The sequence below is a fragment of the Electrophorus electricus genome, chromosome 19 (assembly GCF_041902795.1).
Source record: "Electrophorus electricus isolate QZ-2024a chromosome 19, ASM4190279v1, whole genome shotgun sequence".
Lineage (NCBI taxonomy): Eukaryota > Metazoa > Chordata > Actinopteri > Gymnotiformes > Gymnotidae > Electrophorus > Electrophorus electricus.
The window spans coordinates 3967501-3982523 of record NC_137515.1 but is presented as its reverse complement, the minus strand read 5'-3'; the positions used below and the strand labels follow the sequence as shown (position 1 = coordinate 3982523).

Here is a 15023-nt window from a genome sequence, read left to right as displayed (position 1 = left end):
ATTTTATCAGTTGTAATACCTCAAAACTTTATATGTGTAAAATTGCTGTATTTATTAACTATTAAAGCTAACCCTCATAGGAACATATGAGTATGTGCCATATTTTGGGAGCAAAATAAATCTGGAATCTGGACAAACTCACAAAACCAATGAAGTGTACCATGGAATATTATCGTATACTGAGATGCTGTGTCTGAATGTCATAAAGACTACAGATACTTGGCAATATTGTCTTATTTTGTCTCCTGGTGCGTTCATACCTAATTGTGTCTACTTGAATGTCAGGGCCTGCATAGAGGCTAATACGTGCTGTAGATGGCAGTCCTGATTTTGACAACAGTCACATTCACAACGTCAAATAAAGCTGAAGAAGAGCTTTGGCAAAGCGGACATGAATTTTTTTCAACTTCCTTTCGCTTCCGCAGCTCGCCAGGCTTCAGCATGGTAAGTAGCGGAGCTTAAATAATATTAAAATATAGCATTTAACTTCGCATTTGATTGGCGTGTCCAACTATGTACGATGGATTATGATTAAGACTGTTTCAGTGAAAAAGAAAATGTGGCAAATGTCAATTAGTTTTCTTTTTATTTGATTATTTTATGTGTACGGTGCAGTTAGCACAGTAGCTAGCGCTCTGCTCTATACAACGTGCATGAGGCCTGACTAGACTTGGCTAGTTAGCTGGATTGTGTTGTTATCTAGCGTAATTTTTAGCTTTATAAGTTAAAAACGAAATGGTTTAAGTAACCACTCAGTTTTAAATCGATATATATACAGGCTTTTTACACACATGTAACATCGCTGTTTGTGTCCATGTAGCCACCTAAGGATACAAAGCAGAAGAAGGATTCTGGCAAGTCCAAAAAGGACAAGGATCCCGTCAATAAATCCGGAGGCAAGGCGAAAAAGAAGGTAACGGTTTAGCCTTTTTATGTTTTCCTATGCATTTCCTTAATAAAAATTACTTTCCTGCCACGCTCATACCTCATTGTCGGTATTCAGATCACCTTGGGGTTGCCTGCTATAGCCTTAAAAATAAATACTACTCGACTAATTCTGCTAGTTGACTTTCTTAGCTAACCCTTTTGATATGTCTTTTTTCCTGTTTGGAGTAGAAGTGGTCCAAAGGAAAGGTGAGGGACAAGCTGAACAACTTGGTCCTCTTCGATAAGGCTACGTATGACAAGCTGTACAAAGAGGTCCCCAACTACAAGCTCATCACACCTGCTGTTGTGTCTGAGAGGCTGAAAATCAGAGGCTCACTTGCTAGGGCAGCTCTCCTCGAACTGCTTGGCAAAGGTAAGGGATGCTCTAATGCTCGATGGTTACAGTACACAAGCGTGCACTTCATCAGTCTGTGTTTGACTGTTAGAACTAACTTTTCTTAATTTTATATGCTTACTGTCTTTTTATGATCGCAGTAGAGTTGGATTGGTGCCATCTGCATGGATTTTAATAAAATGTCAGACGTGTCATGGTTTTGGTGTAAGCATTTTCAAATGAATGCGGTTGCTATAGGTTTCCTAAAGGTGTTTTCCTCATTATTCCTTAAGGTATGATCAAGTTGGTGTCAAAGCACAGGGCTCAGGTGATCTACACACGCAACACCAAGGGCACAGATGAGGCTGCACCAGAGAAGGAAGCATAGTGAGGTGATTAATATTGTTCCAGTATGATCCATTGGCTGTTAACTGTAATATTGTCTAATGTGTAACATGTTTTTCCCTCTCTTGCTATTTTAGGTTTCACTCTGGCACACTCTGGCATTTGTATAGTTAAATAAACAACAAAAAATTATTTTTGACTTGAGTGAGTTTTGGGGGGGGAAATCAATTTGAAGTTCTTGGGTTTGTTAAAATTGTACATGTGAAAGAGCAGCAACACTTAATAGTTTCATACAACTTTAACAGTCGGGGGGTTTTTTTGTTTGTTTGTTTTTTTTAACACAATGGTCTCCTGCATGAAATCCTCAGAAGGAAGGGGGAGTGAAGTGAATTTCAGGATTTAAATTCATCAAGGTCCAACACTAGGGCTTCCACAAAGTCTTCAATAGTAGGGGTCTTCTGTAGCATTCCTAAAAAGACAGGGAAAGTTAATCAAGTGACAGATTAAACTTTGTTAGAACTAAATATTGGAGAAATTAGAGCGTTTTACCTTCAACCATGAGCATGGGCTCCTTGCTCCCACCATGAGCCAACATCTCTCTGCGGAATTGCTCTCCCATGGCTCTGAAAGAGCAACATATGCTGTGTAAAACAAGCGCAACGATCTCGGGCCTAAGGCAGGCAGGCGGTGAACTTGGTGTAGTGGTGGCGGAGGTCGGTCCCCTCACCCGTTAAGAGTCTTTGAGGAAGCACTGCCTCCACACCATGGAGGCCACAGCTCTGGACAGGAAGTAGGAGTAGTACTTTGCACCGTAGCCAACCAGATGGCTGAACCGCAGCTGCCACGCCTGCAATCAAGAACCAACACTTCAAATTAAGCAACATGCTGTGTACTATAAATAGTAAGCTATAGTAATATGTTTTATGTAACTTACCGTATTAGGAGCATATGGTAGTCCATAAAAACTCTCTTGCATATCTTAGAATTTCAGTGGTGGTTGTGCATTTTGGTTTGTCATGATACACCTGGTCTAAGGCAGCATAGAAAATCTGAAATTTAAAAAAAAAAAGTCTTTAGGAGAGAAGCATGTTTCAGCTGGGCATCTGACTTGCAGTTACAGTACCTAGCTGACATTACCTAGTCATTGCTGAATACAGATAAGTACATAATTTAAAAATGTAAAATTTTTTTGGAGAGTTTGTTACCTGTAGCTGAGTGTCAGCAGCCCCACACACCCTCTTGGACTGGCATAGACGGGACACCATGCTCTCGGGAAGAGGCTAGAGAAGTGGAAAACTTGCAGTATGCAAACCCCTATTCCAACTGTGTCATACTCAGCTGCAGTCACTTTTTGTTTACTGTTAAAATGGCAGCTCAGGAGTAACTTACCTCACCTGTCTGGTAGTAGCAAGCAAACTGGCTCATAATACGATAATCGGAGGCGAAGAACTCCATGAGAATAGATGGCACTTCAGCAAAGTCTGGAGCACCTGGTGCCTGAACAACCATGCATGAATTTAAATTTAATGTGTTTCGTCTATTTTAGTTCCATATGTATCTTGCATCCTCAGCTAGAGCCCTGGAGAACTGAGCTAGTCCATGTATCTACTGTTTTAGCTAATTACACACCTGTTACTAAAGTAAAGTCTTCCGTACAGGAGCTTGATAAAAATTTTCTCAATTCATTCAGCTGAACCAGAATGCTTTCTAATTAGGTGATGAGATAAAGTAGATTATCTTAAAAGCACTGGAAATAAAACTGCAGTGGTGGTGTCCCATCAGGCGTATCGCTCAAGAACCCTGTAGTTTGCATTAAACAATATTGAAAATGAATATCAACTGGGATGTCAATAAAATCCCCTGACAGTCAAGTATTCACCAGTGACATGCTGATAGCGAGTCCGGCCCAGCATGGAGTGCATGGCATGGCCCATCTCATGGAAGAGGTTCTCCACCATGACGGGTGAGAAGAGGAGGCTCTCTGCCAGCAGGAGGTGGCAGGCTTAGCATCAAAACCACCACAGGCAGCTGGTACTGCCCGTCTTCCTTCAGCCGCCCGCCACGGATGGTGAAGTGGCAGTCCTGCCAAGCTAGAGTCCATGTAAGAAATTTGAGGAGTGGGCTCTTATGAAAAGCAGAGTAACAAGTCTTTACCTGGGGTGGTTTGTCAGGACAGCGGAAGAAGTCACAGTAAATGTATCCTAGCAGCCCCTCTGTCTCATGAAGTTCAGCCTGATAACAATCACTAACTACTCAAAGACATTCTATCATGTGGAATATACATACAATTGTCATTAAAATTATGTAATAATGATCTACACTTCATATTACACTGAAAATGGTGAATTAATATAGAAAAAACTTTGTTGCACATGAGCTTTTTATTTTAAAATTCAAATTTTTGTATGCCATTGTCTGGCAAGGATCACTCATGAAAAAAAGTAATGACACAATCTACTGTTTCTGGCAGCCTATTAGGCTGCAGCACTATGCTGGTAAATCAAGGAATAGATCTCACTAGCTTTCTGACATCATCACTCCACACCTCTCCTGCCAGTGGTTCCTCAGCATGGAAGGAGACTCCGAGCAGCTGGTGGAAAAGCGCATTCAGTCCCTCCATGCATACTCCAAGAGAGAAGTAGGGGCTGTATAGGGCTGGGTCAATGTTGCACCTAAAACCAGGAAAAATCTACTCAGCCCAACTCGGATTCCAGTCCCCAAGAGACAGAGCATTAAAAGTTATTGTACATTTTCTCAACTCTTAACACACCTGATCCAGCAAATCCCCTACCTATCCATCCATGTCTGGGCTGAATTACTTGCACTATATAGAAAATATGTATATACTGTATATGCTGTAGCTAGCCTGAATGTAAGGAATTTGGACAAACCACATACTACAAGAGACCCCTTTCTGATGTATAATTGCGTAGTAAAGGCAAGTGAGCTTACATTTCTGCTCGAATTGCATTACTGAGGTAAAGGTGATCCCGTGGCATTACCTCCTATATTGAGTCAGAAAAACATGTAAGCAATGAGCAATCCAGCAAGGCATCAATATAGAAAACAAATCCATTTGCAGACAACATACAGAGTTCACTGAATGGGTTTTCATCTTCATATCCTTCATCATCATGAAATCTCTGACAGTTCTGTAAGGTCACAATATATATCAGACAATATTTTTCACCTTCCCTTATTTTACATTCACAATGACAGCCAAGGGTTTGTGAAATGTACCTGTTTTAGAGTTTCTCAGTAAGCAGCTCTAGAAACTTCATCACAGTCTCTGAAAAGTGATCAATACAGTTGCTCTTTTTTTTGGTGGAAAATCTCACGTATAAAGACCACAGTTAAGCTGCAGAAGACCACATAAGAATTTACTAGCAGTTATGAGACAGTCGGGGTGGATTGCAGTGACAGACGAGGCCATTTTACCTGGGGAGTTTGCCATCGTTCCCTTCAAAGCTCTGTGTGCAAATGACTCAAAGCCCACAAGCTTTGCAAGCTCATATGTGCAAGCCAAAAGTTCATCCAAACAAAGCAGCAGACTAGGGTTTGGATAGAGAAAGATTTTGTACGCTGCCTCCCGCACCTAGCAGGAGAGACAAAAGACTTTTTAAACTACCAGTACAGACATGCGGTTTGATTCCATCCTGAAAACTGAACAAAAAGATCCTGAACAAGGCCACATTTGGCCCAAGTGACATGCTGGACCCGAAAACAAGGAGGCAATAAGACGTAGACTTATCTGCACATACCCGCTCACTGGGAGAATCAGCATGCAGCCCACCGATCTGAATAGAGTCCCCATCAACTGAGAAGCAGTGGCGAATGTGTTCGGGTATATAGCGCTTCTCTATTGCCTGTGGATGATGTGAGGCCTGCAGGAATTCATAGCTCAGATCCAGCAGCTTCACGTTCAGGTTAACAACCTTACTTCTCTAAAATGACAAAATCAACAAATAAATTCAACCACTCCATCAACAATGCCCTGAGGTCAACACTGAAAGAGCCCATGTGACAAACACATAAGACATGCATACCTTCGCTTCATCCAAATGTATTCCACTGATCTCAAAGTCAAACATGAACAGTTCAGCAACTCTCCTAAAAACACTGAGTGAAATTATTTAAACTGCCACTTAAGGAGGATAGCATCATATTTAAATTCTGATAGACTTCTCACTTTTTTTGGCTAATTTTGCGTCTTTTGCTAGTAATGTTTTAGTCAAGCCTCCTAACTGTATGTGTCATGGAGCTCATACTACACCTGCCTTGTGTCTGGATCTAGCGTGGTCAAAACATCCTCACTGTCCAACAGATTCTTCAGGCTCTGACAGTTCTACATTCGGGCTGAGTCTGTCATATTCACACACCCGCGCACAGACAGAACATTTTCCACAGGTGTAACACGTGTGTTGCACGTACCATTATAAATGGATCAAATCAACTTACTTTTCCACAACTGTGCGAATATCAATACGTGTCTTTTCAGCTGCCTTGCGGAATTCGGCATCGGGATGTGCAACTTTAATGAAGTCTGCCTGCGAATGAACACTTTTTGAAAGAGCTATGCATTGTCTAATGAGGCAGACTATTTATGAATACCTAGATTACGGTTGACATGAGTACGTGAAGTGCAGCACTATTCATTTGACCAAATCTGCCACTTCGCACAAGCTGTCAGAGAGCCGGTCAAACGTCTCCACTGTCTGAGCGCCAGGTGGACGCGTGCAAGCGCGGTTGACGAGGAGCTCCGTTTCCCGGAGCGCTTGAAGTTGGGCGAGCCGCCCATGACGAGTACTTAGCCGTGGATTACCAAAAAGCCCCTGCAGACAAAGAATTTACATTACCCCCAAACACCTGGATACCTTAAAACTCACAAAAAAAGAGAACCCCTCATTTTTACCGTGTAGCGAAATAGAAACTTGCCACATTATTTTGTAATTGGTCCCGACCTCGCCTCTGCTGCGTGTTGAAAGCCGCTCCAACAGGAGACCAAGTATTAACATGTCTACATATTATCTCCGAATGTTTAAAAATGTTATTAAAGAGACGAGGTGTTAACATGGTTCCTTAAAGTGATTATCTTAATAGCTGGCCAGTAAAATGATTCAAAATGTTCAGGACAGCTGGCTAGCCAAACAAGATGTTCGCTAATCTAATGTTATCCAAGGTTATGTTTCACAAATGTGTCATAATCGCTATTAATTTTCCACATTAAGGCGCAGGATGAATTGTCCATCCTACCTTGTGTTTAATACTCTAGATTACTGCTTTCTCGCCATGAGATTTTTCTGGATAGCTGTTAACGCTTAGCGTCCTATTCAACTCCCGCGGCTTGCTCACCTTTCGCACCCCGTCAGATTTACGACCAGGAGTACTAGTTCCTATGTAGAGGCAAGTAAGGAATTATCAGTGAACTAAATTTTGACATAAAGTTACGATTTGAGTATCTTCCCTCACAAGTTCAATTTCGTTGTAGTTTGCATAAAAACATTTTTGTATGGAATCTAGCAACGCCGGTAGACATAACGTTAAGGAAGTCACTTATGTTTCACTATAGCACATTCCTGAAATGTAGGCTATATTTACATTAATGAGTACATTACAGTAATTTCCCTTTAGATGGCGGTATTTGATAGAACAAAGCAGATTTTTTATAAACCTTTAACGAAACCGTAAATCTCTTTAAAAACATAGGCCTAATGAAATGAGCGTTTGTGTTCGACGTTTTAATGCTGTGCTTCCTCTACGACATATCTAAACTGTTGAACGGTTTGATATCTGAAGGACTGAGTCAGGCTGCTATTAAAACCTACCCTATTTAGACATTTTCCAGAAAATCATGTAGACTAACATCAGGTTCCCCGTTCACAACTGATACTGTATTAAACAGACTACAACTAGCCTACATTGTATTATTATTGTTTATCCCAGACGTAAGTTTAAGGGTACCTAAACATAGGCTACTCAAAGCTCCTCCAGATCTCGTTTCCTGAAAAATCTCAGTAGTAATTAAATTTCCAGAAATCATTGTACAGTGTCCCTGTGTTTGTGTCACCATTAAAAACTGCAGATCCACATAAAACAATGCAGGATTTATTTGAGGATATTTTTTAAAAGGATGTGCAATCTTATGTTCTATCCTAAGCCAATGTAAAAACACAATATCTTAGTTAACATCCATTTATGTATCTATCTAGCTGTCTCTCTAATTGTCTAATGAGGTGTTTGTGTTCTCCTAAATACAGACATTTATTTTTGAATGCCTTGTTCCATCCTGCTTTAAAAGTATTTAAATGTTTGAAAAATGCTGTTCATATGTCCAAAGTGACAGACTGAATTCCCACATTTTAGCTGACAGATCTCTTTACAAAATTTCTGTGAGGTTTATGGAACACAATTTTGTAGAAGCACATATGATGTTAATGATGCCGTAGTTAACATACATTAAAAGTTTCAGCAACTATGATGCAAATTTGAGTCTTCCATCACTTCCATCATTTTGTGTATTCCTGTGAAATAAAGTGGCAGTATTTTAAGGGCACATCTTTGTTTTTAAATGGAAAATGATAGCTGGGCCTTTTTGCCCTCCTTAACTGTACAATTTACAAAATAAATAAGACTAAATTAAAGCAATTAAAAAGTGTTTTGGCGGCTTTCAAAAAATGTGCAATTTTGAACTATAGGCTTCTTACAAAGCAAGTCTGAACTGTTGAACTAAGTACATATTCATAGTGTAAAGAAGACCAAGTTCTATAATCTGTGATACTGGCAACTGTTATGTAACAAAATAGACAAATGGTGTACACAACCTAAAACTTACACAAATTGTAATTTTTCACAAAGTCATAAAAACATAGATTTTTAACAGACTATTCTAGAGTTTCAAGGAATCAGACACCAATTCTAGGAAATGTACTATAAAAAGTGCTCCTAGCCAGCTAGCTTGAGCCGTTATCTATTGTTTGCAGTTCTAGCCTGCTCAATCAGACTTGCATGATCTCAGCCCCTTGCTGTTCACTGCATTCCTTAAGATAATGTCATTAAGATAAGACCTAATAAAAGAGGGGTTGTTTCGTATAGCATCTTTAAGCATACTTGTACAATTGTAAAAAATAATATAGCTGTTCAAAATTTTAAAAATCACACTTACTTCACACTACATAATGAGCAAGATCCTTAATCACATACACAATTCTTACTCTTTTTATTCTTATTTTTGATACTGCTTAATTATAAGTTAATTACTATAATATTCACTATAATCACCCTGTAACTGAATGCTATAACATTCTAGAACATTTATAGTTTCACTTGTCTACCATGATGAACTGTTATGTTGTATCTATTTATGACATATTGCTGGTTTTTATTACCTCAGTAATTAAAACGACATACTGAAAGGCCTGAACAATAATCTTTTAAACAAAAGGCATCAGACTACATATATATATATATATATATATATATATATATATATATATATATATATATATATATATGTGTATATATATGTGTGTGTGTGTGTGTGTATATATATAAAATATGTGTGTATATATATATAAAATATGTGTGTATATATATATATATATATATATACACACACACATATATACACAAACATACATACATACATACATACATACATACACACACACACACATACACGTGACTAAAGCCCAGAATCTTTATAATAGTTTTTATTTCCATGCATTGGGAACACGGCACATTATATTCTAAATCAAAACATGAAGAAAAAAATGTATCAATTTTTAAAATTATTTTACAGAAATTGAAGAAAAATGAATATTGGGCTGTTCAAAAAAATAGCAGTGTCTGCATTTTTCTTCACAAACTCCGATATTTACTGTATAAACTGAAAAATCTTTAGGATTTAGCATTACTGTGAATCACTAAACTAATATTTAGTTGTTTAACCACTGTTTCTGAGAACTGCTTCACATCTGTATTGCATGGAGTCGACCAGCTACCTGTGAACAGGTATTCCAGCCCAGGATAATTTGACAACTTTCCAGAATTCCTCTGCATTTCTTGGTTTTGCCTCAGAAACAACTTGTAGGAGGACATCAAAAATGCTTTCTATCGGATTAAGGTCTGGCCATTCCATAACTTTTATTTGGTTGGTTTGGAACCAAGATGCTGCTCGCTTACTGGTGTGTTTGGGGTCGTTGTCTTTTTGAAACATCCATTTCAAGGGCATTTCCTCTTCAGCAAAAGGCAACATGACCTCTTCAAGTATTTTGATATATGCAAACTGATCCATGATCTGCGGCCCTTGGATCCAAAAAGAACAATCTTAGTTTCATCAATCCACAAAATGTTTCCCCATTTCTCTTTAAGCCAGTCCATGTGTTTTTGGCAAATTGTAACCTCTTCAGCATGTCTTTTTTTTAACTGGGACTTTGCGGCGGCTTCTTGCCGATAGATTAGCTTCACACAGGCATCTTCTAATTGTCACACTACTCACAGGTAACTTCAGACCGTCTTTGATCACCCTGGAGCTGATCATTGGCTGAGTCTTTGCCATTCTGGCTATTCTTTGATCCATTCGAATAGTAGTCTTCCATTTTCTTCCATGTCTCTCTAGTTTTGTTTTCCATTTTAAAGAGTTGGAGATCATTTTAGCTAAGCAGCCCATCATTTTCTGCACTTCTTTATACGTTTTCCCCTCTCCAATCAAGGTTTTAATCAAAGTATGCTGTTCTTCTGAACAATGTCTGGAATGACCCATTTTTCTCAGGCTTTCTCACTAATTGAACCTCACTAATTGAATTCCACACTATTATATTGAACACGCCCATTTCAATTAATTATTCAATTACACAAACTCAGGTGCATGCATATCATGAATGTTGGGTCTGATGGTTTTATATGACTCTATTACACCTACTGGTAAATGATTTGCCATGTAGTAATATAATTTCTAGCAAAAACAGTGATTGATCTGGTTAGTCATGTTGCTCTACTATTATTTTGAACACAACTGTGTGTATATATATATATATATATATATATATATATAAAATTATTCATAGAATGAGGGACAGGTGTCACAACCAATTTTATTGGCTTGTTTTAACCAAACAATACAGAGATACATCTATTAACAATGATCAAAAAAGAAACTGTACATTTGTACTTGCACAAGAATATTGCTACTGCTGGTATGAGTGCAGTACAGTTTTGAGATTTTATGCTTGATCATCTGATTGCCCCAAAGAGGACCAAGATTTAGCGCAGTGACATTTCTCAAAATTAAGTACGTGTTAGCTTTGCTAAGGACAATGATATTCCATTTTTACCACCCTGACAATGTACCATTACACACTGCATATAAAGTCAAAAAGTCCTTTTCACAGCTATACAAATCTATTGTGGTGCTATCACAGAAGAGACAAAATCAAGACACGCAATGCACAGGCCTTACATGAAGAACTCCAGTACTAGAGATAAGGTTTATTAAGCAGAATGGTTAGAGAAAACTGCATTGGTACAAGAGTTAACATATGGAACACATCTTACAAACAAACATTCTACAAGTAATCACTCTCATTATAAACAATAAACAATAAACAATGAGTAATTCACACCTCCCACCCCATCACGCACACAGGTTACACTTGCGCATGTACACACACACACACACACACACACACACACACACACAAAATCCCTCAAAGAGCCAATGGAATGTTAGTCATTCAGGCAAGTTTGAAAAGTTTTCCAACCGTCTTTGTGAACGTCATGACTACATGTGCATGACGCTTTAACCTGCCCCACTCCCTCCCCATTTGAAAGAGGAGAAAACAACAAAACAAAAACCCCTGACATTTTCAATGACAATAATTGTTCTGGAGATGTAAAAATGCGGGATGTGATGAAATCCCTCTCAAAATGCATCTTTTCTTTCATAAAAAATGTGTCTCTACAATCAAACTACTAAAAAACCTGCCTTTATAAAATAGTAGATAAAAATATTCCCCTGAATTGTACAAGAAAAGAGGTACAGGGAGCACTGGTCAGAGATGGACCCAGAGAGCTGCTATTCCGCCGCATCCTCCTTCTGCTCCGAAGCTTCTGTTGCTGCTGCCTGAAAAACAATGTACATAAGTATTACTATTTATAACCATTTGACACAACTGATTTCATAAAGATCAATATTTCCTTAATAGCCCAAGAGATGTGCCCCCCCCCCACCTCATCCTTGGGGTTTGCCTCGCCGTTTTCAGCAGGGACTTCCTCTTTCTTCTGCTCCTCCTTGGCCTTTTCCGGCTCCTTGGTTTTCTTAGGTTTGGCAGGTGCCTTCTACACAGAACATACATTGCCTGCTTTAGAAACTACTGAAATGTAGCACTTAGGTTCATAGGAGTGAAACAGAAAGACAGGTGTTCTTTACCTTTGCCTTTGGCTTGGGCTCTGCCTTTGGAGGTGCAGGTTTCTAAATATCGGGGGGAGGGGGGGACGCACAGTTTAAAAAAAATCAGTTAGTCTAATGAGTTTTGCTAATTAACCTGGCTCCTCATTTCAAATATTTTTATAATATATCCTTATGCTTACATTTACCAATCTTGCAGATCTCCTTTTAGGCTGAAAAATAAAACAATAATAGAGAAGAAAAAGGAAAAACGGACATTATTTGTACCATCATAACTTTTAACACGGTATAGTTAAACTTATTGTATCCTATAGTTATTGTTAATGCAATAACTATACACTTACCTCACTGGCTTCAGTACTATCATTGTTCGCCTGCAAAGGTAAATGTTTGATCAGTGCAAATGCACAAAAACACAGAATAAATCACGATGACGTCCATGTGACGCCTGGTGATGTCAAAACTCTCTTATCTACCACTAAAAAAGTAGACTCATCATATGTTGAGCCCGGAGCCCGCCATTGCTTGTATTGTGTACGTTTGGCTGCCTCTCCACGCACCAGGCAGAGGAGGGAACTGTGTGGCCCGCCCCCTTATAGACCAATTTATTCAGTACAGAAAGGAAGATTTGGACGGCCGCAGGAAAGCGCCCTGCGCGATATCATATGACTTTTGCATTGCCGCCACCTATTCTAAAGCACCACTGCGACGTACACAGCCATTGCGAGCCTGGAGAACAAACTAGAATACTTGGAAGCACCAGTGGCGCTGTGATGCACAAGAATCGCCATTGCTTAACCTCAGATTTGCACGATCAAATGTTGTGGCGACGCATTCGCAACGTCAATTAAAAAAATCGACGTAATTAATATTTACACCAATGTGCTGCCTCCAAACACAATACATAAGCGGACGTTTTCCCTCCAGATTCCAAGTGTAAATCGATCGGGTGCACACGGGCAGCCATGACACCAACACAGCGCGCGTCGAGGAGCACTTCCATGCACGTACATTCGTTTCAAGTGCTTACCTTGAATTTCAGGAGAATTATAATCTTAAGAAATGGGTTTAGCAAAACTATAAAAGTACAAACAAATATTATAACGAAAAAAACCCCCTAATTTCACGTTTTCTAGCGTGTTTAGTCATGTACGGGCGATAAGACTGTAGACGAAAGAAAAATAAAAAGTACATCGTCTTGTTATACTCCTTTGTCTGGATCTGTAATCCAGGGTAGTTCATACAATTGTAAACAGTGAGTAAAACATTTAAGAGAATCACTGTCCTCTTTTCCCATAGCTCTTTGTTAAAAGCAGAACACAAACACGATCTCCAGTTAGGTCCACAGTGGGGCAGAGGAAAATCTCAGCCTCCGCACACTAAAAGCCGCCACTTCTCAGATCTAAACACACTCATCGCTACCATTTACACTCCAACCTGACAGTGCAACACAAACCACAGTGCAATCTCGCACACTGCACAGATCAATAACATTGAAATGCACGCCGAAAACAACAAAAAAACTCACGTGTTTTTGCCCTGTTGCAAATTGATATTTAAAAGATGACTCGTCATTAATTGAAGTATACTACTTACTTTGCTCCTTTTGGGCATGGCTGTCTTTGCGTATTTTTTTTTTTTTTTAACAAAGAGACACACAGGTCGCACAGGAAAATATAACGAGGAGTAAAACAGTTGAAATAATAACTGTGCTTTGCTCGCTAAAAGGTTCACACAGCACGTCCTAACAGTGTAGGAAGACGTTAATGTTCCATCGAAACACAAACTAGCTCAAACCGGATTGGACTCTCTCCCCCCCTCTTCCCTATTCACTCCATTACAGCGCCGAGCTGGTGGGCAAAGCCTTTCTCCGCCTCCCGCTCCTATTCATTGGCTTTTGGAGTCGACAACACATTTTCAAATCATAGCAAGATACCTGTGTGGGTGATTTTGCGTGCCAATCAGAGGTGTACGATCTGTTTCGGCAATGACTCGATTCGAGTGTGGAAACCCAGATCGGCTGGCTTATATTAAGCACAACATACCTTTCAAGATGTCATATTTTCCTAAATATTCCCCTTGCCTATAAATGCCCGTGTCCAAAACACTTCATGAAAATAATACCACAAACCGCTTCGTTTCTTCGTTTTAATGTATATTAATGTGTATACAGCGGGCTGTAGGAAGTGGTTGACCAGATAGGTTATAAACATTTCCAGAAAGACTTTCTGAGCCGCAAAGAAGCGGCAAAGGACAGCTACCGGGAGCAAAATGGCGACTGTTGGCTGGTTGATCAATTCTATAAAACAAAACCATCAACTCGCAGTTCTCTGTTTGCTGTCATGCTAGCTGGCATATGTGAGGAGTGAGGAGATAGATATATTTTTTTGTAAATCCCGACGGCGCTGCTTTCTTTTCTCCGTTTTATTTAGCTGTCCTAGTTTTAGAAAGCTTTTGTTGACATATATATTGGCTGGGGAATTGATTCACGGCTACATGTGCCCAGCTTTCACCACCAGAGGGAATTTCAATAATTCCAAACATTACGTCTGAAATGTCTGCAAATCAAAGAATTGTACTAAATAAAAGCTTTAAATATAAACATAATCTAGGCAAATAAGTAATTGTGCTTCCGTGTTTGATTTAGGCGCGTTTCCCCAGTTATATAATGGAAACGTTACATGAATTTGCGTTAATGAGAAGTTAAAAGTCGACAGCGCTTGCCTTATGCTAGACAGATAAGAGGGATTATCCGTAAAATCAGAGTATAACCAGGTTTCATATCTACGACGGATGAATTTTACAAACAACCTAGACTGAAATAAGTAAAGTGACAGATTTGAAATGACCATTTAAAAATGAGTTAAGGAGTGCCCGTGAAACATAATCTCGTTATAAGCGATTCATATTCACTCATGTATGTGCGTGGTAACGACACTTAAAACTACCTCACTGAACTGAAACTTTGCATGAAACAAAAACTATGCATAAAAGCCAGTTATTGCTATAGAC

At 39.2% G+C, this 15023-nt stretch overlaps 3 protein-coding genes across 4 annotated transcripts in view; 1 reads left to right on the top strand and 2 right to left on the bottom strand.

Annotated features, from left to right (window-relative positions):
- Positions 1–300: 300 nt before the first annotated feature.
- rps25 (ribosomal protein S25) lies at positions 301–1798 on the top strand. Its single transcript, XM_027015413.3, has 5 exons — positions 301–444; positions 821–913; positions 1117–1300; positions 1555–1653; positions 1744–1798. Exons 1-4 carry the CDS (start codon positions 316–318, stop codon positions 1647–1649), a joined length of 501 nt encoding a protein of 166 aa, XP_026871214.2. The 5' UTR covers positions 301–315; the 3' UTR covers positions 1650–1653; positions 1744–1798.
- A 126-nt stretch (positions 1799–1924) lies between these two features.
- Positions 1925–7140, bottom strand: mipepb (mitochondrial intermediate peptidase b). Its single transcript, XM_081701929.1, is given in 22 exon segments — positions 1925–2075; positions 2156–2235; positions 2338–2453; positions 2541–2586; positions 2588–2655; positions 2812–2886; positions 2996–3092; positions 3094–3103; positions 3486–3571; positions 3573–3838; positions 4125–4278; positions 4559–4611; positions 4698–4758; positions 4847–4895; positions 5045–5201; positions 5368–5550; positions 5653–5716; positions 5884–5946; positions 5948–5968; positions 6065–6153; positions 6268–6438; positions 6542–7140. Coding segments are annotated over 22 exon segments (2124 nt in total). The 5' UTR covers positions 6680–7140; the 3' UTR covers positions 1925–1998.
- Positions 7141–10678: 3538 nt separating this feature from the next.
- hmgn1b (high mobility group nucleosome binding domain 1b) overlaps positions 10679–15023 on the bottom strand; it is an 8663-nt gene continuing 4318 nt past the window's right edge. Inside the window, exons 1-6 of one of the 2 annotated variants that reach the window (XM_027015468.3) lie at positions 13608–13845; positions 12356–12385; positions 12194–12223; positions 12033–12074; positions 11834–11941; positions 10679–11726 (exon numbers count right to left, since the gene is read on the bottom strand). In XM_027015468.3, the coding sequence (XP_026871269.1) occupies positions 11679–11726; positions 11834–11941; positions 12033–12074; positions 12194–12223; positions 12356–12385; positions 13608–13625 (276 nt within the window). In that variant the 5' untranslated portion in view covers positions 13626–13845 and the 3' untranslated portion in view covers positions 10679–11678. Of the gene's footprint in view, positions 11727–11833; positions 11942–12032; positions 12075–12193; positions 12224–12355; positions 12386–13607; positions 13846–15023 lie in introns of those variants that run through there. The other variant, XM_081702444.1, reaches the window with a different exon arrangement.

Coding starts and splice junctions, on each gene's coding strand:
- rps25 (XM_027015413.3), top strand. CDS start 316: ATGGCAGTCCTGATTTTGACAACAGTCACATTCACAACGTCAAATAAA. Junction 445..820: donor GCTCGCCAGGCTTCAGCATG/GTAAGTAGCGGA, acceptor GTGTCCATGTAG/CCACCTAAGGATACAAAGCA. Junction 914..1,116: donor GAGGCAAGGCGAAAAAGAAG/GTAACGGTTTAG, acceptor TGTTTGGAGTAG/AAGTGGTCCAAAGGAAAGGT.